Below are 25820 nucleotides of genomic sequence, written 5' to 3'. Positions count from 1 at the left end.
GGAATTTTGTATTCATGGTTCTTTAACCATACTAATTGTAAAAGGATTCAAAGGTAAATAATTTTCTTTACCGTAAACTTTACGGCTAATTTTATAGACAGACTGCTGGTGTTTATTTCAACATAATTTTGAAATGAAAATTCTAACAGTGTATCAAATATGTCCCTTGTTAAAGTTTCGTACCATTTCAATATTCCATTCCTTATAACTCGTGGAGCATCTATTTAAAGTGCTAAAATATTTTGATGTTTACTTATTTTGAAAGATATATCCAAACAATAATGTAAATATCAGTATTCTCTAACCCTTTATTCATTAGATTCTGTAATTTTAACTATCAAGAATGAGAGCTATGTTTTTATTTCATTTCTGAAATTCTTTACAATGATGATTATTAATGAATCTAAAATTTAGTTTTGCATATTCAACACTTTTTAGTATTTCATAATTAAATAAATAGTAAAATTCACATATTTCCCAAACTATTCTGAAATACTGATCACTTTACAATTTAATTTTAAGAACAAATGACTTTGTTCTTAAAATTAAATTGTTTATTTCTGATGCAACTAATAATTGTGATGTTTTTTTAGTAAGCAAATATTATCGTTTTTAATAAAGAGTACGAGAAATTTGATTTTAATTTTAATCAACATTTAAGATATAGTATGACAATAGAAAAGTACCTTTACTTACTAATGTCTTTAGGTAAGGACCAATGCAGTAAAAATTAATTAAAATGCTTTTGAATATTAAGAGTATTTATAAAGAAACCCTAATTTTATAGTAAATTTAATTACAAAATTTCATTTTAAACCTTCCCCTCAGCACAAATGATAACTATAAACAATTGAAATTCTCATGACAGTTTTAAAATGTGGCCTATGAACATGTGTACTGTATTTAAAACGTAAGGAAAAAAAAAATTTCCGCGATCACTCCTTAAATTCTTTACTTCATCTAAAGATGTATGATAAATATTTTAATTAGTTCTTTAATATATTTTCAAGAGCAATTGTGTTGTTAAATTTCGGGATGTTATTTATATATATATACAGGGTGGTCCTAAAATATATGTCAAAAATGTAAAGGTAGGTAGAGGGGACATAAATAAGCATATTTCGGAAAGGAATGTGTGTGCGGTAATGGCAAATTAAAGCACTAGCTTGTAAAGCAGTATGAATCAGAGGAAACTGAAAAGCCAAGTAAAGACAAAAGAAAATAAAAATTTATCAACAGAGGTGCTCGAAAGAGCAGCCACCAACATCGACACAAGATTCACAGCGACGGCGCATGGATCGGCGTACATTAGAAAAGACGTTAGGCATGTCGAGCAAATGTAAAGCAGCAACGGACAAGCGGGTAACAACATCTTCTTGATGGGACTCTCGTACACCAGGCTTTTAATATGACCCCAAAAGAAAAAATCCAAGCAGGTTAAATCAGGAGAACGCGGTGGCCAGGTAACTGGACCACCCCGTCCTATCCAATGCTGAACGTAGACAGCGTCCAGGTGATTTCTGACGCTCCCTGTACATCCTCTGAGCAGCAAATTCGTTTCCTTGCGCAGGTTAAATCAGGAGAACGCGGTGGCTTTAGGTAACTGGACCACCTCGTCCTATCCAATGCTGAACGTAGACAGCGTCCAGGTGATTTCTGACGCTCCATGTACATCCTCTGAGCAGCAAATTCGTTTCCTTATACATGAAATGCACGTCGGCCAGCTCCACATTAGTGAAACGATGCATGCTGTTTGAGATCCGTGCGGGAATCCAGCTAGCAAGCGCTTTTATAAGCCGCAGTCATCAGCGCTCCCTACCAGCTCAAGGCGGCATTACCGCACATACAATCCTATAAGAAATATGCTTATTTAAGTCCCCTCTACCAACCTTTACATTATTGACATATATTTTAGGACCACCCTGCATATATATATATTTATATATATACATGTATATAATGAATGCAGGTTATTCTTTTAAAATTCTGAGATGAAATAAACTTATGTTTATCTTAACGGCATATTACTATTTTTTTAATGAAAATTGTTTTGTTTCATATTCAGTTAGAATTTATTGAGAATAAAGTAGATAGATAGATAGAACTTACTGAGTACTATGCGTATAATGTAGAATTCTAGTAAGAAATTAAACAATTTGTCCTAAAGGTTATTGCCCTTTAATGTTAAAGAATGGAAAAATTATGCAATAATATTTCCTATAAAAATTTGGCAAAATAAGCCTTCAAATTACGTAGAGTTGGAAAATTATTTTTGCATAATAATATGTTCGCCAAATAGTGTTTGAATAAGCATTTTTTTTTATTCAAAATAATTCTTTAGAGTTTCAAAAAGAAACCTTTTTTTTAAAAAATGATTCTATAACTAACGGATATCTTGACTGGTTGACTTTCAAACTTTTCTCTTAAAATAAATTTAAGCACACCCGAAACATTTTGGGAAACAAACCACTCAGTCGGAATGCAACGTATATTCCTCTATTTCTTATAATTCTATAGATACAAAATTTGTTTTTTCCTTAATATTAGGTATCACTTGCTTTAAAATTATTAATTCAATTAGTGGGGAACTAAAAGAAAAATTCCAATAATTCTACAATTAATGTAGTGTTAATATATTTTACGGGAAAAAAATAATAAAACCACAAAACCAAAAATGCCCAAATATAATGCTGCCAACTAAATAAAATAAAAAGTGGAAAGAACAAATGGATATTTCGTCGACTCTCTTCTTCTCAACACTCTGAATCGTTAACAAAGACTTCTTTGATGTATAGCTACAGTAGGTTCTCCATTACATCGCCGAAAGTGCTGCAAAAACTGACCACTTATGAACCCCTAGCCCCTTACGTGAGGACATTAACTATTCTGATGGACTCCTGACCCCGTAATGACATTGCTCGGAGTTATGTTGATTTTCCTATTGAGTTCTTTTTTTCTTTTCAGCGTCGCAACCAGGCGAAAATGGGTTAATATTAGATGTGGATGCTTCTTCGTTTATAATTTACGATACACTTGGACCGATGCTAGGGTATAAGGGTGTTGTGATGAACGTGCCCTTCATGGACTTACCCTTTCCTTCTTATTGTACAGAAACCATTGTTCTGACTATAAAAATTCCCCTTAATCAATTTGCACATTTTTAATTAGTTTATATTTATCAATTAACTCGCTTATTTTGATACCAGTGAATATTACTTAATTATTTTATTGTCATTTAACATTTTTGCCGTCGAATATAAAATTAAAAAACATTTGCATTCATATATTTTAAGAAATAAGTTTAACTTTAAATTTTGAAAAACTTAAAAATAATTTGCGCTACGAAAAGTGTCTTTGTAGACTTACTTTGAGTGTGGTAAACTTGTTATTTAAGATGATTTGATATATTCAATTCACATTCAATGTGTTTTGAAATGTTTACAGTACTTTTTGAGTGATGGTAAAATAGTATATCCATTTCTATCTGTTTTTAAAACATTACACCAATTTGTAATAGATAATGGTAATTTTTTTTCATCGCTTTAATCAACCTTCTGTAATATAGAAAAATATAAAATTAGTTTTGTGATTTGTAAAACGTTTAACTTAAAAACAAAAGAAGAGTAATATTGTGAACAAACTGCTTGAAAACTAAGTACATTGTATTGTAAAAAATTTATATATTTTTAACAAAATTTTAAATATTTCAAAATTAAAATTTTAAATTTAATGTCCAGCTTAGTTTTCTAAAACACAATTAACATTCTTTGCAAACTTATCATTGACTTGTAATAAACGTAATAATTATATTTGATATTTAAGTCAGTTGCTTCGTTAAATTCAATTAAAAAAATTTCAAAAAGTGTCAGAAATATAACCATTTTAAATCTGTAACACATACTATCGTAAGAATTTTTATTGAACAATTTTTATTAAGCAATTTTCATTAAGAAATATTCCAATTGAAAGTAGAAAAAAAAACTAAAAGATATTCTACACAATATTTAATAGTCTAAATTTAACTTTAAAAAAGCTTATGAAAATCTCACTCATAAATTCGATTTTCACACTCTTGCCTTTCATATCCTGAATTTAACAGTTTCATATTTTTTCTCAACAGCGAGTTCGAAATCTTTACAAATATATATCGAAAAATGTCTGGTCGAAGTTTTATTCCTTGTAATGGTCAGCGAAGTCAGCGAAATAGTACCTTTTTGAAACTTATTGCTTCATGGAAAATTATTTGACTTCAAATTTTATTCATATTCAGTTTAAAAAATTTTTTATAAATATTTTTATTCAAATTAAATTATACAATGCTTTGGGGAAATCACAATAATTTCAATTAATTAAAACTTAATACACAAATCTATCACAGAAAAACAGTTAAAAATATTTTTAGTAGCTATTCTAAATGTCATTTGGAGACTGCATTATTTTGATGCCCAACAAAATTATGTTTGATTTTCCAGTTTTATTAACATTTCAATATCAAAATTATTTTTTAAAAGCTACTATAACTGTTCTGACGTGCATCTTAGTTTAGAAATGATCTGAATTACTTTTTTCTAATTCATTAAATAGTTCCATTGATAGCAGTCGAAATCCTTGTTCATATTTATAATAATTTATTCTATTGAATATGATTATAATTCAATTATAATTTTGTAGATAATAAGCATAACTCATCAATTATTTATTTAGATAATGATAATTTACAAGTAAATTCGCGTACTCTTCAAACACAAAAACACCTGACCCACATCCCACACGAAAATACCTTATAAAAAAGCTGCTAAAATTTTATTCATTTAATTATATTATCAATTTTAATATACCATTAACGTGTTTCACAAATAATTGATCCTGTTTAAATTTAAAAATACTCTCTTTCTACTGAGGAGAACCTTTATAATAACTATAAATGTCAGTGTCTTTTGTCATGTTACTGTCTTTTGGTATATGTTACTGTCTTTTTACATATATATATAAACTCAAGTCATAATAATATTATTTTTACTATAACTACTGAATATTATTTCTACTATACCCGTTGCTTGATATCACTATTCAACTTTTGAAGAGACTTTTGCAACTCTTTTCGGATCGATCCTCGATCCGTTCTTACGTCTCTCGCTCAGCAAATATTACGGCGCAGTTGTCAAGAACATTATTGTCGCCAAGGTTTCAACAATTTGCTCGAACGTAGACTAAAACTTTCAGGTATTGCAACAGTAGTGCGACTATATAGTTATGTACCCCAAGTCATTTCTCTGAATATAATGTGTTTTTTTTTTTTTTTTTTTTTTTTTTTTTTTTTTNTTTTTTTTTTTTTTTTTTTTGACAGAAAATACAACAAACAAAATACTTAATGCGTAAACTAAAATAATATAAAACACTAATATTCACTGTTTCTCTTTTGTGCTCATAATCTATTTAATTAAAATATTAATATAATTTTTAAGTAATTAAAATTAAAAGAGAAGGAATTTTATTTTGTTATGAAATTTAAATGTTATTAAAAATGTAAACTGCTCAAGCCCTTGGCGGGCTTATCAAATGAAAAAATATAGCCCTATTCGTTTTTTGTTAAAAAAAGAACTAAATTTAAATCAAGAAATACTATCTAGATTAAAAATAATATCATGCTGATGTTTGCCACTTACAAATAACACTGGGTAGTTATCGGCAATTGGGTATAATATGAAAAAAACACAACTACTTCGATTTAGTAGGAACAACATATGACGCAATGCTAAACGAATGGAATTTAGTTGTTATTTATTTAGTTATTGTTATTAGTAGTTGTTGTTATTTGTTTTAGTTGTTGTTGTTTATTTAGTTGTATTTAGTTTCAATAACTTTTCTTTATAATGCAATAAAATCTGACGAGCAGCTATTTAAACGAACACTTCGTTTGTTTATTTGTGGCTTGAAGTTAGGCTCGCAGAAAATGCCGTTCATGGGTTAAATTTAGTAGGAGCAACACAACCTGTGACGTAGGCTATATTATACCCAATTAAAACTTAGTTATGTTAATTTGTGAATAAATGATTCGATGCCCAGAGTAGGCACTTGCTAATAAATCTCACGCACTTTTTTTTCCATTTTGAATTCTATAATGGTTTGTAAATTACCCAGTTTCATACAAAAACAAAGTTGTTCATAATAGCGGCCATATAAACTTAAAATACTATATAAATAAAATTGCTAAAATAAGTTTCTTTAGTATTTCATACATTTAGCCACGATTTCCCTTTATTTGAAACAATAGCCAATTATTATTTATTTAAGATTCAGAAATCATATTTCGAGACCATTGCTACATAGAAACTACTTATACAGAAATCATCAATATTCTTACGTTACTTATAGTAGATATTTATCTAGAATTCCGAAAGTGCAAACTATAAATTTTATTCAAAATACTTAGTTTTATAATAGAATGCTCAATTTTTTCTTTTATTTGTCAACGCACTTCATTTCAATTGATTCCAAACAATAACCTTATAGTATACATTTCAATTGTGATAGACCTGTTTTCTCTGCCATGTAATTATCGTGGCAGGGTAACTACTTATACAATAGTCATCCGTCTTCAATATATCTACGTTACTTAATGGGGACATGTATCTTGAATTTTGTGAAATAAAAATCTTATATCATAATCAAAAAGTATAATTTTACTACAAAATGTTTATTTCCCCCCACCCCTTCCTTTTGCCGCTGCAGCTAGTCATTCTTAACATTAACCTAATGGTATCCGTTTGAAATGCGGTAAACGTGGTTTCTCTGCCTTGTAACTATCGTTGCAGGGTAACTACTTATACAGAAATCTTCTATCAAGAATATCGTAAAGACCATTTATCTTGAATTTTGTAACATAAATATTATACGGTATTTTCGAAATGAATAATTTTACGATAAAATTTTTATTTTTTTCTCTTTGATTCTTGCGATCTTTTTTTTCTTACAAACACTATACTAATTGTATTTATTTAAGTTTCTGTAAACACATTTTCACGGCTACGCAACTTCCTTAGTAAGAAAACTAGTTTTACAGTATTCCACACTTAAAAATTTAGATACGTATCTTAAATTTCGTGACGTAAAAAATGAAAATAAAATTCGAAATGTAAACTCTGGTGATTTAAATGCATTTTTTTTTCCTTTCAAATAAACCGTTTTGTTACTGCTTTAAGCGGAACATAACTATTTTGAAATGTATTCCATTAAATAATTAAATTTTCTTTGCTCTGTAACTGTTATTGCAGAGAAACTACTTGTACAAGCGTCGTATCTCGTTAATATCTGTTCGCTTTGATTTATGGAACATAACTATTTTAATTTGCATTCGATTCAATTCTGACTCGCTAAGTATAGGAAGTAACCGCAATCTGAGAAACATGATCCTACAGACAAACATCCGTTTGGACCCCTTAAAGCCAATTTTTCTTTTTACAAATTTGGATACATCTCGAAAACTTTTTAAGCGAATTGAAAAGTTTTTTCATGATTTTGTTTAACCAAACATAATTACATGCAAAAAATATTTTTGAGCAATTTATTATTTTCATTATTTTATTAAATGATAGCCGTAAAATTTTTAAACTTCATTTAAATAAAATGTAATTTCATACGGCAAATTACAACATTTAAAGGAGTAGCTCTTGAGAAATCAAACTTTTAATATCTGACTTTTTAAAATTCGAATAGTCAATTTATTTTGTTTATTTTTTTAACGCACTGCGCTTTATTTTTTCCTGGTAATTAATAATTAATAAAAAAAATAATGGGGTAAAAGAGAAATATCAAATTTTTTAGATGAATTACTATTCCTTTTTATTATTAATTCAGTGTATTGTCCTCCTTTATTGGGAGATATTACAAGTATCCGTACTAAAATATGAGCAACACTTTTTTTAAAAAAAAATGCATTTTAAACAAAATCAGTCATAAAACGACTGTTTATTCTCCATTTCTTTAACATTTTCAATTTCTACTTGAAAAGCGATGATGTCGTTGGGCATTTATATTCTATCGGTATAAAATGAAAATAATGGCTTGAAAGAAGAATATCGAAATTTTTTAGAGTAGATACAATTCCTTTTTCTTAATTAAATGAGTAACATTTTCCTCTTCTACTCAGGAATAATACTGGTACTTTACTTTTTACAGGTATCCGAACTAAAATATAAACAATACTCATTAACAATTTGAATAAAATCAATAAAAACGCAACTATTTATTTTTTTAAAACTTTTTTAACTTCTATTTAGAAAGCGATAATATTGTTAAGCAATTTTTATGCTATCGTTATAAAAGAAAATTTATGTGGTAAAAGAAATTTTGAAATATCGATGAAATACCATTCTTTTTTTTTAATTAAATATGTATGTTGTCCTCTTTAATTGGAGAAAAAGATTGGTACTTTTTACTGGTATCCATACTAAAATTTAAACACTCCTTTTTTTAAAGAAAATATATACATTTTTAACAAAATCAGTAATAAAACGACTACTTACTCTTCTTTTTTTTTTTTAACTTTTTCAACTTCTATTTGGAAAGCGATGATATCGTTAAGCATTTTTTTATGCTATCGTGTGTAATCGTAAATAACCTATTTATCACCTAAAAAAACCCAAGTGATGATATATGTCTGAATCGTGAGGCCAATCCATTTTAACTTTATTAGTACTTTATACTCCCGCAGGATAGAAGGAAAAGAAGCCTGTATGAGCCATTCTGCATTTCTCGATGAATTCACAACGCAGACGATTTTTATTTTTATTTCTTAAATTTATCTTTTGCGCCAAACCATTAGAAATTCACCATCTGAAGAAAAAAAATTGTTTTTGTTTCAAGTAAAAGGAGAGTTGTAAGAACTGAAAACAAAAGACGATTTTAAATTTCGTCTGACCTCAACAGAAAACTAAGAGATAGAGATAAACTGAAGTGAAAAGAGAAAGGGGGAATAAAACACCCATTCTTCTTTTTTCCCTCCCCATTTTATCTAGATGTAGCAAATATGAGATGTATATAACTATCATGAGGATCCTTTTCCCCCTTCCCCCTTACGTACAGGCGGTATCGCAAAAAAATACTTCACCATTTTATTTTCATCTTTTTTCTATTCACTATATATTACAGATACTATTATTATTATTTTCTTTTTGGCGCTTTTTCCACTTATTCTACGAGATGGCCACGCTCAATATTTCATGCCATTCACGGTATTCCATTTCTTCAGAAGCAGTTTCTATTTGCCAAAGAGGATTCCTTTGGGGATATAGACGCCAACATTGCCTCTTCGCCAAGAATATTGTGTTACCATCTTAGTTCGCTCGAAGAGAAAATTTGGCCATCTAAAAATATAAAAAAAAGATATGTCTTATAGAAGAATACATGCGGTTTTTGTGGCCCCCAGCCTACCTAAAAGCAAATTTGGGGGGATGGTAGTATTAGGATCTATGAGCGATACCGGTCATGAAATATCGCGCTTCTTAATGGAATTATATCAGCTTCCTTTTTACAACTGTTTCTATTTCAAAGGTGATGATAAACCTATTATATGAGATGGGATAAAATATGATGTTTTCCTAAAACTAGACCTTAAATGTGTGAAAAGACAAATAGAAGACTATTTCTTGCACCAAATAATTTTCCGTTATTAATGAATATGCGATGCTTTCGTCAATCCTTACAACAACGCAGTTAATAAAACATTTTTAACAAATGGAAAGAGTCACCTAAGTTAAATCCTAAAAGCATTTTTATTTCGATGTTGATGAAAAACAATTTCATAACATTTCATTTAACACTAGAAAGACTGAAACTTAGTATAGACCTATATTGTCCAAGAGCAGTCAAAATTACTGGATTGTGAAAGAATAACTAATGTGTAAAGAAATTTGTTTCAAATTAATTAATATTTTTTTATTATTTACAGTTATATAACAAGTTATTAGTAAATATTAACAATAAAAAAAATTATATGTTGCACAAAAAGTCACTAAGCTCTAAGATACATTATTGTTTTTCTAATTGAAATTAAAAAGCAGGCAATATAGTTTTTATAATTAATTAGTTATTACTAATTTTAACAAATATGCGTTGCTTTATATTGATCTATCCTGAAATGAAAGGAATTATAACTTTTTCAGGAAATTCTATTTGAAAAATAACTTTCCTATATAAATATTTCATCCAGTGATTAACAATTTCTGATAATTAATATAATTAACTTTTTGCGTTTCAGTTGTTTTCAACGTAATGTAAATACTTTTTTAAAAAAAAGACACTTTAAAGTAAGTAACATATTAAAATTATGTCCTCTGCTTAAAAAGGAAAGTTGGTTTCCAAATTGAAATGCTAGTTTCCCAAATTAGCCTCCAATTTATTTAAGTAAATAAGGAGAGTATTTGGGATAGAAATAGATATATTTTATATGCTACGTACGCGAAACATTTTGTTAGATAAAAGACTGTCAAATCAAATTCTTTATTTTATATATATATATATATATATTTATTAGGGGGATATTTTGTCAGCATAGAAATGCACATAATATTCCTTATTATGCTTAAATAAATGTTTTATCACACGCGAGAAACGAGTCCTGACCTTATATTTTTGTTTTAGTCAGAATTAATTTGCATAAAAATAGAACTGTATGCTTAAAGAAATTAAANCCTCATCAAAATTATTTATTACTCATAGCAAATCGTTTAATCTTTCCTTATATGGAAGTGAAAGATCTTAAAATAACTTCTCTTTTGAAATATAAATCTAATTATTATTCATTGGCATGTTTTTAGCCTTGAAGTCCCAAAATAGAATTTCTACCCTTATCCTTTACCAAAGATATTTTATGAAAACGAATGAAGTTTTAATGCTTTTATTAATAGAAGTAGTTAATATTTATATTACATATATATATATAGTCCATTTTTTAAAAAGCAACAGCTCCAAAAATGCCAGGTCCTCAGACAACAAAATGATGACCACATTTTCAAAACCTTTAGGAAAGCATTTTATTAAAAAATAAAACGATTTTCATCTGGTATATAGATTGTTTCTGCAATGCTATCTAATGAAAATTCATGATGCTTGTCAAGTAGCTCTTTCCATGAAATCGTCTGATATAAAAATGTCACTTTTTGAAAAATTTGAATTAACACTACATTGACAAACCTTTCAATAAGATAATCTTCATCATAATATTATTTAATTATTATATGATATTGAGTTATTATATGATTAACTTTTTTTTAGACAAAAAATAATTTTTCTCTTCATTGAAAGAGTACAAACGATATTTTAGTATTAGCTGAAAGAATTTTTCTGTTGAACACCTGTATAAGATTTAACATTCTGCACCGAACTCACAGTCTAAAGGAACAGCGCCGATCTCTTTTAACAAGTGCGTTCTGAATTATGAAGCAGCCATTCTAGTAAATGAGATAGTGGAGGCGCATCTCTTTGTTCCTCTTCTTGAACGATTTTTTGTTCTTTTGTAACTGTACTCACTTCTGCGTTCATAATTGCCAACTCTCTCTAATTGCTCTCTATAATCAGCTCGATTGAATCATGGCTTCCCGCTCTCTCCCCTTTTTTATTTCTTCCTCTTGTTTAGCTATTCAGTGTTGTCATCTTTAGGCCAAGGTTAATGCTTCTGATTTGTAAAAAAAAATTTATCTTGTGAATTGTAGTGTTTATATAGCGATAAAAGCCCTAATAGTGAAGATCATATCTTTAAAAATAATTCTGACAAAGCTTTAACGTTATTGATATGTGTTAAAGTCAAGTTATAGAAACGTAGGAAATGGAAAAAATATAATAACCAATATTAAATAAATAATCCCAAGAAACTGAAGAAGGAAGATATTTTTTATTTTTGATATATATTCTAAGATCAGATTTTCAAGACTTGTCAAAAATGGAAAAATGAAAATGAGAAGCAAAACTAGAAAAACTACAATAGCCGAGCGGGCAAAAAGATGAAAAACAGAACAAGAAATGTAGCCACTAAATGTTGTCGTGTCACTACTGTCGTTAACAAGGGAAACCCTTTTTAACGACATTAGTACCTCACTATCTGTCCGTATCTGTCCACTATCTGTAACGCGTGGAAATGCATTTTACCCTGATTCACCCCTTTCAGCCACTTTGGTTTTCCTGTTCTGTTTTACATCTTCTTTTTTTTTCTTGCTCGGCTAATATAGTTTTTCTAGTTCTTTTTTTCACCCTTATTTTTCTATTTTCCGTAGGCGAATTTAGGCTTCGTATTTCAGAACAATTTTGTTTATCATCCAATAGTGTTATAGAGCATAAATTTTTTTCAAGGGAAAAACAATTTAATATTAAGAAAATTAAAACAAGAATATATTGAAATTGAAGTTGAGAAAAACTTGAGATAATTATACATGTATTTATTTGTTTGTTTGTTCATTTATTTATTATTATTATTCATTTTTAACAGTTAGCAAAATGTGTATCGATATGTCTAATATAAATTTTTCATTGTACCTTATAACTGTATCAAGGAAATTAAAACAATATATAATAAGTCTTTAAACTATTCAATGCTCCTTCAAAACAATTTGCAATTTTGTACAATTCAACATTACGAATTGAATACAAAAACAAATGAACACACACCTTTGCATTTAAAATCTATAAATCATGAAATTATTAAAAAGATTTAAAATTTAGAAATAAACCGATCAGAACTTATTAAAAATTTGCTTTGAGATAAATGAGGTTTAAATTAATGTAAACATGAATTTAATTTTATTTTTCAGCAGAAGGACATCCTTCCATGCCTACATTTGCAGGACCTGTTTCAAGTTTGACGGTTGCTAAAGGAAGGGATGCCACAATGAAATGTGTAGTTGATCATTTAGGGGATTATAGGGTAATCCGTATACTTTTATTTAAACTATTTTCCTTTCTTTTCTTAATTATTTAGACATAGTTAATAAAAATAAAGAGAAAACATGGAAAATAATATAATAAAGATTAATGGAAAAAGAAGAAGAAAAATTATTAAAATGAATTGTTTTTAAAAATATTTGTAAGTAAAATTTATTTAAAGAAATATTAAAAAGATGTAGTTGATCATTTAGGGCATTATAGGGTAATCCATATACTTTTATTTAAGCTATTTTGCTTTCTTTTTTTTAATTATTTAGACATAGTTAATAAAAATTAGACTAATTAATAAAAATAAAGAGAAAACATGGAAAATAATATAATAAAGATTAATGGAAAAAGAAGAAGAAAAATTATTAAAATGAATTGTTTTTAAAAATATTTTTAAGTAAAATTTATTTAAAAAAATATTAAAAAGATGTAGTTGATCATTTAGGGGATTATAGGTTAATCCGTATACTTTTATTTAAACTATTTTCTTTTCTTTTTTTTTTAATTATTTAGACACTAAAAAAAAATTCTCTAGTTAATACAAACATAGAAAAAACAAGAAGTTCATAATAGGGAAACGTCCTTAGTTACATGACGTATGATGACATTTACTGATTCCTGTACAATTTTTACTCTAATTATGTGATATAACTCTTCTAGAAGTTTGTAGGCAACATTTATATGACCCCCTGTTATGCATAACGTATTTAAACTTGCACATTTTGACGAAAAATGGATTAAAAATGTTGTTAAAAATTGTAGCTTGAAGATAGAAACCAATTGGAGATTTGAAATCCTGCAACGTGAAAATACCCGAGATCCGTCACAAAAAATATCATGCAACAAAAAACAGACAAAAATTTATTCCATATTGTAATTTGTTGACAAAAATTTGGTTAAAAAATATTTCTCATATATATTTTCTTTTTAAATGAATTTATCAATTTAAAATAGCTGGCTATAATAATTGCTAACTTATGTTACAAATTGACTGTACAGTATCTTAATTTTTTAAAAGCTACATTTTAAGATTAAATTAATAGTTATTGAAATCTTTTCATTGTTTTCTTTCTTTCTATGTATTAAAAGAAACCTCTTGTCTAGTAGGTAGCTTGGGTTCACGTGGACAAGCAAACTTTACTTACAATTCACACTCATGTCATCACTAGGAACAAACGCGTTTCCGTCTCTCACTACAATTTCAGAACATGGCTGTTACATTTGAAAAGCGTGGAGCCCGAAGATAGTGGATACTATATGTGCCAAGTCAATACTCAACCAATGATTAGTCAAGTTGGATACTTAGAAATAGTTGGTAAGAAGAACAACTGTATGCAATATTTATTAATTTATGAATTATTCATTTTTTAATTTTGCTTAGGGTAATGGGATATTACAACTTTAAAGAAATGAAGTGGTTATGTTTCACCATGTGATTTAAATCAGATTTGAGTGACGTCACGCGTGGTTGTCGAACCTGATTGGCTTCTTAATCGACAAATGCTAATATTTACCTATGATTGCGTCATATGCAGGTACACAATTAGGAATAAGATGGGCGTAATTAACAAGTTTCGAAAAATTTCATGAATTTAACATTAAAAAAAAAACAGTGAGCCTGACTAAATGGTGCAGTTTACAGGGAGCATAAAAATGATTAATAAAAATGTACTGTCTGAATAACTTTTGGTCAAACGATCGGATTTTCACTCAATAAAATTCAATATTAATGGTCCGAAGGCTTACCTTTAAATACACTAATTGGTGCAAATGGAATCGCGAAGGCTCAGTGGATAGAGCATTCACCTCCCAATGAGGTGACGATCCCAGCGATAGCTGGTTGATATGAATTTTGCTCCTAGTTCGCACCGATTACAGTGATGACGTAAAATATCCTCAGTGGTAGACGGATCATGGATTAGAATTCCCTTTTTCTCTGGAATAACAGTAGGAAGGTTTGTGGTTTTCCTCTCTATGCTACTCAAATGAGGGTTGGTTCCATCAAAAAGTTTTCCACGAAGACCAGTTTGACAGAATGCTCGATCGAGAAGTTCCCTTATCTTCTGGGTTAGGTTCAAAATTATAAGGCTACGGAGTTGAACATTGATATTGATAGAACTGATGACATTGATAGTAACTCAGAATTGGGTCGGCTGTCAACGTTGGTTATAAAATAAAATTAGCGTAAATGATTTTAGATTACAAATTCGGATATCAAAACGTACTTTCACCGAAAAAGCATACCTTTTCTTCGGGGATTTTCGATTCTTTGGATTAATATGATACCAATAATTTGATCAGGAAAGCGAAACCACTTAATGTTAATTTTACTTTTTGCATATTTCGCCGCATCTCGAAAACTTTTAATGCGAATCGAAAATTTTTTGCACACAACTATAAAATTTGTTAATTCAATGATAAAAATTAATTCATGCAAAAATAATAATAATAATAATATTTAATAATTATTTACTATTTTTTAATATTTTATTTAATAATAGTCGAAATATTTTTAAATTGCAAAGTATACAATTTTTTCTGGCCATTTTACAAAATTTTAAATAAAAAAATTTAAAAATTCAATAATCAAGCTTTTTACAGCTCATGTCTAAATCTAAGACAGCAGATTTGATAACTTAAAATTGCATAAATATGTAGAGAAATTTCGTTTCACTTTACGACATCTACCAAATTTTATCGTTTTTGATGTTATAAGTTCCGCTTAACCGAACAAAATTAAACAATACACTATATTTCACACCCAAAACAGCAATAGCTTCTTTTAATATTTATTTGTAAAAAAATAAAGCGATATTAGACCGTTAAGGGAAGTCATATTACAAACGTATATCAAGATCATTACAAATATTTATAATGTGTACTAATTCGAAAACTTTGATTTTGATAAATGCTAATGATTATCTTTAATTATTTATACGCACTTTCTGGAACAGATAGTGGAATGTCACTCGAAACCAAAGCTTATTTTTTTAAACACTTGTGTTAATTAACTTCGCGTAAATGAAAACCAATAATTTAAAAAAATTTTGCCTGTTAAAATTCTGTCATAGAAATTTATAAAATTCAAAATTTAACTTTTATTAAAAATATTTAACGAGGTATCATTAAATTTTTATGAAATACACAGGCATATTTAAGATAATTTTCTTGACAACAAAAAGAAAAACATGTATTTTGTATTAAGATTTTATTAAGGTATTAAAAATTTGTCAATTGTTTTTGGAAGAAAAATCAATTAATTGATAATAAATAATTTATTTCAAAGCGCTAGAAAATCATAATGCATACTAATTGATATAAAAATTTAATAGTTTAAAATTTACTATTACAGGAAGCCGATATTATCAATGGATAGATTCTCAATCATTTACTCAAAAAATCATATTCTTATGTTTATTTTAAAATTGAGAATAAGATAGAAACAAATGCCCAAACTGCACCAATTATTAATAAAATTATCAACAAATGCCCAAACTGCACCAATTATCAATGTTAACATTTACAGGTAAATTATGGAATACTCCGGCATTTTTTTCTTGATATGTTATTTTTTTATAATTCAGGGCATTGCATATCTGCTTTGTTTCCATTTTTCAGTACCTCCTGAATTTGTAAATGAAGTTATCAATAGAAACATATCAGTTGCAGAAAACGCCAATATTACTCTATCCTGTAGAGCTACCGGAAATCCCATACCAAAGATAAAGTGGAGGAGAGAAGACGGACAACCTATCATTATTGGGCAGCAAAAAAGTACACACTATTCGTATGATCTAGTACTTGAACATCAAAATTTATATAATGTATAATATAATTGTTGAACATCAAAAATAAATATAATCGATTTAATGGCATCACAAGTTATCCTTTACAAGTCACTACCTTTCCCCTATTTTTTAAGTGACACATACCATACAAATTACCTGAATTTCCCCCTGGTAATTCCTGAATATCAAAAATAACTATAGTAGATTTAATGGCATCACAAGTTACTTACCCTTTTACCATTCTTTAAGTGACACATACCTTATAAGTTACCTGAATTTCCCCCTGATAACAGCTCGATACACAGAAATTACTTATTGTCTACATAGAAATTTTGGTTATTTTCCCAAAAAAGCTCGGTTCAATAATTTTAAAAATATGTCTGATTATTATGCTTCAAATCTATACATTAAAAGCAAAAAGTTGACTACACAGCATGATTGCCCAATGAGCTTCAAAAAGAGCTTCTTAAACTTAACAGAAATCGCTTAAGGTAGATCACTGGTCTCTCCACCCTCAAGAGACACCTTTACATTATGGGTATCGCACCCGACCTTTTTTGTCATCTCGAGGAGGAAACTTCAAGACATATTTGTGAGTGTAAAGTTTATTCTGTTCAAAGATTTGACAGAATAGACTGGGATAAAATTGTGTTAAGGCCTGAGAATTACAGGATTTTCCTGTCAGGTGCTTGCTGAACCTTGTTTCAGCTATTATCGTGATCTAGGGTTTGGGTACAATAAACCTCTGGTCAATGCGCCTTGCTCCTCGGAGCTGCTTAACCTTTAAGTCTAATAATCAACGATTAAAATATCTTAACTTTTCTTCATGTACTTTTTATGCATCAGAACCATGTTTTTATATTAAAAATTACTCAAATATTAAAATCATATTATCTTTAAAAGTAACTGATATCGAAATACCATTTTAAGCCTAAATTATTTATTGGAGATTAAGCAAATTATCTTTTTAGTAATACTTTTTGGGTAATACCTTTGAACATTAAAAATACATTATCATAACGTGTTTATATTAAAAATGACACAAATCTTAAAATCATATTATCCTCTGCAACTGGCATTGAAAGTACCTTTTTAAACCTAATCTAAAAAACATAGATTAAGTAAATTATGCTTTTATTAATGCTTAATGGATAATACTTTTAAACATCAAAAGCGGATTTTTATAACATGTTTATAGTAAAAATGACTTAAATCTTAGAATAATTTTTTCCTCAAAAATAACTTATATCGAAATACCATTTAAAGCCTAATCTTGTTATCATTGACAAAGTAAATTCGGCATTTTTTCACATTTTCAAGCATTAATAACTATCTAATAAACATTTTAGAAGTTTTTTTAGCACTTTGACGCGGATGGAGCAAAGGTGTTCCTTCTAAATATTTTTTCTCCAACTATCTAATTACATGCAAAAATATATTTATGTATTTTTTAAATAATAAAAACAGTTTAATAGATACTTAAAAAATCTGTTAGATTATTAGAATTATATTTGTACAAAAATATAAAATCCAAAAAAGTAGTCTGAAAAAAGAAATTTTCATTCATATTCAAAGATTTAGCAATAATTGATATTGTAAATTAAAGAAACTTCAATGATGAATAATGGTTTCTCTTAGATCTAAATAATTGCAAATTTGAAAAACTATTGTTTGGAAATGAGTTGTGTTTGGAAGATTTTACCTTTAGCACAGAAAAAGAAACCGTTGTTTCATGCAGTATTTCATAACCATAAATTATTAAAATGCTAAATGTAATATTTTTCACTTATTTTGATCTAAATTAAAACAGAATAATGAAAAAGTAGGAAAAATATGTTCCATAAAAATTCTACGTCAAAGGTTGAATTGAATGCTTTAGATCTTATGCATTTTAGACAAAATTTCAATTAATAGATCAAAAGATATTTCATCTTTCTCCAAACTTCCTTTCTTGACACACATTTATTTATTTAGTACTTAATGACCAAAGTTTTTAAATTAACTATTTGCTATTAATTTAAGATAATTTCCTACTTTTAGTGGATCTATTTGATGGAGAGGAATTAATTCTACGCAAAGTATCTCGTCAAAGTATGGGAGCGTATTTGTGCATAGCATCCAATGGTGTACCACCGGCCATAAGTCGACGAATGCACATTGATATAACCTGTAAGTTTTATCAACTTCTTATGAACAAAAATCTAAAATTATAGCGAGACAAGTCATGCATACTTATTTAAGAAATTTTCAGTTCCTCCCATGATCTGGATCCCAAACCAGCTTGTTGGCGCAGCTGAAGGCAATCCTATTGCACTGGAATGCAATACTGAAGCGCACCCCGCTGCCACTAATTTTTGGGTGAGGAATGACCACGTCGTTGGTGCGTCCAGTGAAAAATATGAAACCTATCAGATTGTAAATGGATATAAAGTTCACATGAAGATAGTGGTAAAGAATCTAAATAAAGATGATTTTGGTGTATACAGATGTGTATCGAAAAATGCTTTAGGAGAAACGGCTGGATCCGTTAATTTGTACAGTAAGCATTGCCATATCTATTCTTCTTCGTCTCATAAAAAAAATTAAAGAAATAATAAAATCTAGCCGCCTTTGGCAACCAGCTAGATCACCTTTCAAAATTATCTTGTATAACCTATAAACTTTATTGGTAACCGAATCGAATGCACAGTACAACTGTATTTAAATAACTTACTTCTTCTACCACTCCTCTAATCCTAACACCTTAGTTAGTTTTAAACAATATATTTACTATTTTTTTTCTCACCTTTTTGCTCGAAAAGGCAAGTTCCGTCACCAACAGTTGCCATGACGATATGCGGCACAATAGCACCGTTTTTGTTTAAAATTTCTACAGCCACTTTAGAAAGGATCAAAAAGTTACTGTTTATTTCTGTGGAAGTTAAAAATTATTCTAAATAAATACTTCGTATAATCGTATAATTAAATAATATAATCGTATAATATAAATAATCGTATAATTAACTATTCAACACTATTTAAATTAATACTTAAGCCATATGCGTGTTCGAGGGGGGAGACACTTTTTGTTTTTAGAAAACCGTTCGTTTATTTTAAGTTTTATGTATATACGCATGTTTATTTTTTATATGAATGTATATTTATACATAAATGTATACATAAAACTTGTTGTTACTGACGTATGCCTGCTTTAGGCAGAGGGGGTGCGATAGTTCTTGTTTTTCCAGTGACGCCATTTATGGCCAAGAATTCGACTTCTGCCACAACATACGTTGCACCCGTTTATAGGGCGGACCCATTCATACATCCATTCATTCATCCACTGATCATAATTTTGACCTGAATCAGAGAACGATCGATCTCCAATCCAGTACCCCCAGAGGTTTTGATTTGTTATGGGAACATGGAGGACTTTTCGCGACTCGACAGATTTAACGTGCATCAGTCACTTTACTACACGGGGAGTCTTCGGCAGGCGGGATTCGAACCCACGAACTCTCAGACATGGGCCCATATATATAACTTAAAATAGGCGAACAGTTTTCTAAAAATAAAGAGTGTGCACCTTCACGACAACCTAAAAAAATGAATCTAAATATATACTTAACGTAAAATTAGTTTTTCAACGCTAATTAATGAAAGAAAAAAAACTTTGCAAATGGTTTACAAACAGCATACCTCTTGATGCTGAATTTTGTTATTTTTATTCAATGCGAAATACTATAGGAATTTTTCACAATTCATTCATTATATTGTTATTAGAAAAACATTGTTTTGAAATTTCTTCTTTCTTCACAAGAATTTCTATTAGATAGGAATTATTAACACTTTCGCTGCCGATCCCGCACCAGGGCGTGACGAAATTCCTTCTAGTAGTTTGTGTCTAAAAAAACAGATCAAGTGGTAGCAAGGTGTATATTAACGTCCAACTATTTCTCAGAAAATACGATATTTTCTCACCAAAATAACACATTGTTTATTGAAATAAAGTTATTGTGAATTTTAAAAACTAAAGTAGTTGTTTAAGAAATAAAAGTTAACTTTAATTTTATTATTATCGATTGCCACTTTTCAATGAAAGACACAGCATAATCACCTGTTCTCGGCTGGCAGTGAACGTGTTAAATGAATGATGAATTATTAATCGCATATAAATTTAATTACTGGTTACGAAAATCATAAAGAGTTTTAAAAAAAAAATTCTATTTCTCGGAAGCCCTATGACCCTTCGCGGAACACCATTTAGGAACCACAGGTATAAGGTATCATTATCAGGCTAATTCTTCGACCAGGTAGCGACAAAATTGTTGCTGTTGTCATTAAAAATTTTATGACTTTCTGACACTATCTATAGTTTGTCAAGTAAGAACTCACCTAACCATTTGTCTGGACCCGTGGCGGTGACTATGGTAACGAGGTATAACTATTTCTAGTAGGGGTTTGGAGTCACTGTTTAGGACAGGTTTTGGTCGGCGAGAGAAAGGGTAACTTTTTCTATAGTCTACTGTGTTAGCCCTAGAGTGAAGAGAAGCTACCCTTCCTGAATTGCGCTATTCTTGTTTCCATATCAGCAGATAGCCTCAGACTTTGTGTCGAGGGGAGTTCTTAACGTAGACAAACTTTATGTAATGTTCATATATTTTTCAATAAAAAAATAAAGAATACAATAAAAAAAAGGTTCTATCTTTAGACTCGATATAAATGATTAGTAAAAGACAGAAAATTGTTGAATGTTGCCGAATTCTATTTAAAATGCTCAGTCATTTTAATCAACGATAAAACTAACGTACCCAGATGATTTTAATTAATAAACAAATTAAAATAAGTGTTTAATAAGTGTTATTTCATTAAAATTGCAACGAAGAACTAAATCTGTATGTTTATTACGAAAATTTTAAATTTAGTAACTTGTTATATCTTTATACTTTCAGAAATTAAAACAAGCACCCACAATATCATTCCTCCAGTATCAACTCCGCCAGAACAACCTATAATCAATATACTAGGTATTATTTTAATACTACTTGATACCATTGTAATAAGTTCCGTTATAAATAAGTCAAATAATTTATACAGTTACTTGATACAATTTTGAAAACTTGAGAAAAGAAAATTATCTTCATCTTATCTTGCAAAATACTTTTATATCTGTCTTGTATATGGACAAAATTTAAGTAAACAAAATTCAAAACAGAAAATTTATAAAGAATGATAAAGAAAAAAAGATTAATTTCATTCATTCACTTCACATAGTTAACCTGATAATAATTTTGATATTTCTTGCCACGCACAATGCACAATAAAAAAAAATAAAAAAAAACTGACCACCTTGAATAACTTTTGATCTAATAATCGATTCTTCACGTTCTAAAACTCAAACTTAATGGTTTGAGGGGGTAACCTCAAATATGCTAATTAATTATTGCAGACGATATTTTAATTTACAAAATAAGACACAAAAACGTGCTTTCTATGAATAAATATAACTCCTTTTCTGCAGATTAGGATTTCTGATCCCCAAAATATATCCGCAATCTGGGAAATATGGCCCCCATAGTTTGGTCAATAGAGCGATCCAAAGTTCGGACCACATAATGTTAATTGTACTTTTTGCTTATTTCGCCGTATCTCGAAAACTTTTAAAGCGAATTGAAAAACATTTGCTCACAATTATAAAATTCGTTTATACAATGCTAATACCATGCAAAAAATAAATTTTAGCAAATATTTATTATTTTTTTATTTTTCTATTTAATAATAGTCGAAAATTTTTGAATTGTTAGGTATACAATTTTTAACATCACTTTAAAGCATCTAATTTTACTTTACAAGGTATATAATTTTACATTAAAGTATTAATTTTACAATTAGCGGAGCCTCTCTCTCTAAGTTGCTAGCGAGCGATAACTGGCACTGGCAAACTCGAACAACACAGGAATGGTTTACACTGATGGAATGAAGTTAAATTGCATAATATTATGCTAATTTGTCATCCATTTATTTAAATTTAAGTTGACAAATGAAATTATTTTGAAATTAAATTAGTAAATGTCATTCATTTATAATCTTTTTTTTACATTTAGAAGAAACAGAGGAAGAAAAATTAAGCAAAACAAGCATGCAAGACAATTTGTCATTACAAGAACAAGAAACAGAATTTAGCATTGAACACAGTACAGGTAATGTTAATTTTACATTTGCCTACACTTATACGCATTCTTGTTTTTTGATCTAAAAAATAATATTTTCAATCTAATAATTATACTTTATATGTTTTGTTCATTTTAACGATAAAATTACAAAGATCAGGGCAATATATTGATAACACTTACTTTTAAATAATTCAGGAGAACACTTTTAGTGAAAAACGCCTAAAAATGTTCTTATAAGCAGTAAGATATTTCTGTGTATTGTTCTATTTATCTAGTACTGATGTAGAGATTCAGGAAACTTGTGTAGTACATATCGGAAAGCTGTACAATTTCATGCAAAAATGTCGTTCTCCCTGAGTCGACATTAAATTGTCGAGCTCCCAACTAACTTGGTGAATAATGGTGGATTTAAAATTTAATGTGAGAGATGTAATGTGTTAGATTTCTGTGCCCCAGAAGAAAACTTAAGGCTACTCTTATTCCCACTCGGTGCTTTTTTTTTAACATCTGGTTTACCTTTTTTTTTCAATTAAAATATGAACCGCATTCGATTTTTTTGTAAAATATTTAAGGATTTACTATAGATATATCTATTTCTTACTTTTGAAAGTGTTCTTATGGAAAGATACATTGCTGTTTTTATTAGTTCATTCTTCATAAATTGCCATTATTTAAGTTTATATCGATATAATACGCGAAATAAAATATTCCCATACATTTTTGTCGCTTGATAATCGCATTTTCTTTGCCTAAAAGAACCGGTAATATTTTAACAAAAATCAAAAGCTTAGTCATTTAAATTGCTGTACTAAATCCAATTTTACAGCTGTTTAATGTTTTTTTTTTATATTTTATAATTACATAATTTCTTAATTAAAATAAATATTTGTAATGATTATTTTATTTAGACTTGTTTAAATATTCATTAAATGTATTATTATTATTTTTTTTGTTGAAAATGTGGTTTTATTGATAAAAACATAATAAACAAACAACTTCGAAATGTTTTCTTTCATATATTTCTGTACAAATACATAAATTTATTTTACAAATGTATTAACTACATTGTGCACAAATACAATCAATTCTTGATATTGTGAACTCGTGTAAGAAGACACTAAATAATTTCGCGAGATCGATTTTTTTTTTAATAATTCAGTCAAATTACTAACATAATTTTTTCCAAATAGTTATTTCAAATAATGAAAACATCTTAATTTTTTCAACTGAGTTTTGGTGAAGCAGTTCTACTTCGACATCTACCTTTTTGATTACAACTTCAGATATTATAAACTATATGTACTTCCACTGTTCTCAATTACTCACTCCTTAAATATAAGTTTCTACAAGGTTCATTAAAGGTCAAGTTTTTTATGAGCAGATGTACGCTTCTAACATGTCCATTTCTTAAGAAATGAATAATTTAGGCAGCTTTTTAAACATTCTTATTAGTTTCGAGAAATTATTCAAGAAAAATTTAAGAATTAGAATTCAAATTTTTTTTTTTAAATTCTTCAGAAATTAATGTCAAGATCTTTTCGATCATAAATATTTCGGAAAGTCAAGCGCCCCTGTCTAAAAAATGTTTCTCTCTATTGGCAATATAGCAACAATGTAGGGGTTTTAAATTTATTTTTTCGCGATATAGAAAAATTCATGTTATCAAAGTTTCCAGTTTTTAATATCAGCGTTATTTATTATATATTTACGTATATATATTATTTATGATAAAATTAGAACAATAAAAACTAACAAATTATGCCTCAAATTATAAATTCATGATTTCATTACTCTAGATCAATCGTAGACAATGAACCATTAAGTAAAGTAAAATTGACTAACGATTTGTTTTAAAATGCAGCCCAAAACTCTGTGCTCGAATTTCACAGACGAGTACTTTTTTTCCTGCAAGTCTGTTTGCTCCTTTAAAATTAAATAATTTTGTTTATTATTTATTTTAACTATCAGACATTAAAATTACACCAATTAATTGAAATATAAAGAGTAAAATAAAAATATGCATAAGTAGAGCTTTTAAAATAATAAGAAATAATGCATAAGTGGTTTAATGCATAAAATATTTGCTTATACTTATTACTAGCCATACCTAAATACCACATTTGTAGCAACAGTTTAAGGATCGGCAACCTTTTGAAATGAAAGAGCCAAAAGTTACAATTTTACAGAATTTCCCGCTTTTAAAGAGCCACTAAAAATTTTTGATTTAATACTATAGAATTTTTTTATGTATATTTAATTTTTAGTTAAAAAAACGGTTTTGAATACATTTATTCTTTATTTTTAAAATACGTTAATAATTTTTTTTAAATTTAGTTTTCAAATAATTTTTTAAAATTAGTTCTTTTGGGGGGGATAAGAATACTTGGTTAATTAAAATTCCATGAAAATTGTAAATTTTCTTACTAATTCTTGTCAAATTTTTAACAGAAAACGCGATTTCTTTTTCTATTGAATGTGCAACGAAACACAATCTTATCAGATAGATTTTATAAAAAAATTTTTTAATTTTTCATAGCAATTCCGCAATAATATTCATTTATATTATATCAGAATTTTTTCACAATTTTCCTTTTTTAAGAAATATGTACCGTCTATTCTTGTAATTGTTAAAAAAAATTTTTAAGCACTTAATTATTGAACATTTAAATAAATTAAAAAAAATTTTGTCAAAGCAAACGTTAAATCGACTTATGATGAAGTGCTAGAAACGATGGCCACATACTTTTTCTATTTATTGTAAAAAATTTTAAAATTTATAGAGCTTCGAGCTTTCCGACTCAAATAATTTAACATTTTTTTTAAAAATTAATTTAATAAAAGTCATTGAAAGTAACGATCTTCTATTATTTTAAATATCTTTTATACGCAAAATTACAACATTAATGTATTTGATTATGAAATTTAATAATATGCAGGTGATTCGGAGTGACGGCTC

At 28.3% G+C, this 25820-nt stretch overlaps 1 protein-coding gene across 3 annotated transcripts in view; it reads left to right on the top strand.

The window, feature by feature from the left end:
• The window catches only part of LOC107446919 (lachesin), a 58670-nt gene that overhangs the window by 28093 nt on the left and 4757 nt on the right, over window positions 1-25820 (top strand). The window contains exons 2-8 of one of the 3 annotated variants that reach the window (XM_016061700.3): window positions 12804-12916; window positions 14032-14239; window positions 16543-16698; window positions 18753-18881; window positions 18964-19251; window positions 21644-21718; window positions 22796-22891. In XM_016061700.3, the coding sequence (XP_015917186.1) occupies window positions 12804-12916; window positions 14032-14239; window positions 16543-16698; window positions 18753-18881; window positions 18964-19251; window positions 21644-21718; window positions 22796-22891 (1065 nt within the window). The remainder of the gene's footprint in view (window positions 1-12803; window positions 12917-14031; window positions 14240-16542; window positions 16699-18752; window positions 18882-18963; window positions 19252-21643; window positions 21719-22795; window positions 22892-25820) is intronic. The other 2 variants (XM_071178682.1, XM_016061718.3) reach the window with 2 other exon arrangements.

This window comes from Parasteatoda tepidariorum, chromosome 3 (genome assembly GCF_043381705.1).
Source record: "Parasteatoda tepidariorum isolate YZ-2023 chromosome 3, CAS_Ptep_4.0, whole genome shotgun sequence".
Lineage (NCBI taxonomy): Eukaryota > Metazoa > Arthropoda > Arachnida > Araneae > Theridiidae > Parasteatoda > Parasteatoda tepidariorum.
This window is presented reverse-complemented; position numbering and strand designations above follow the sequence as displayed.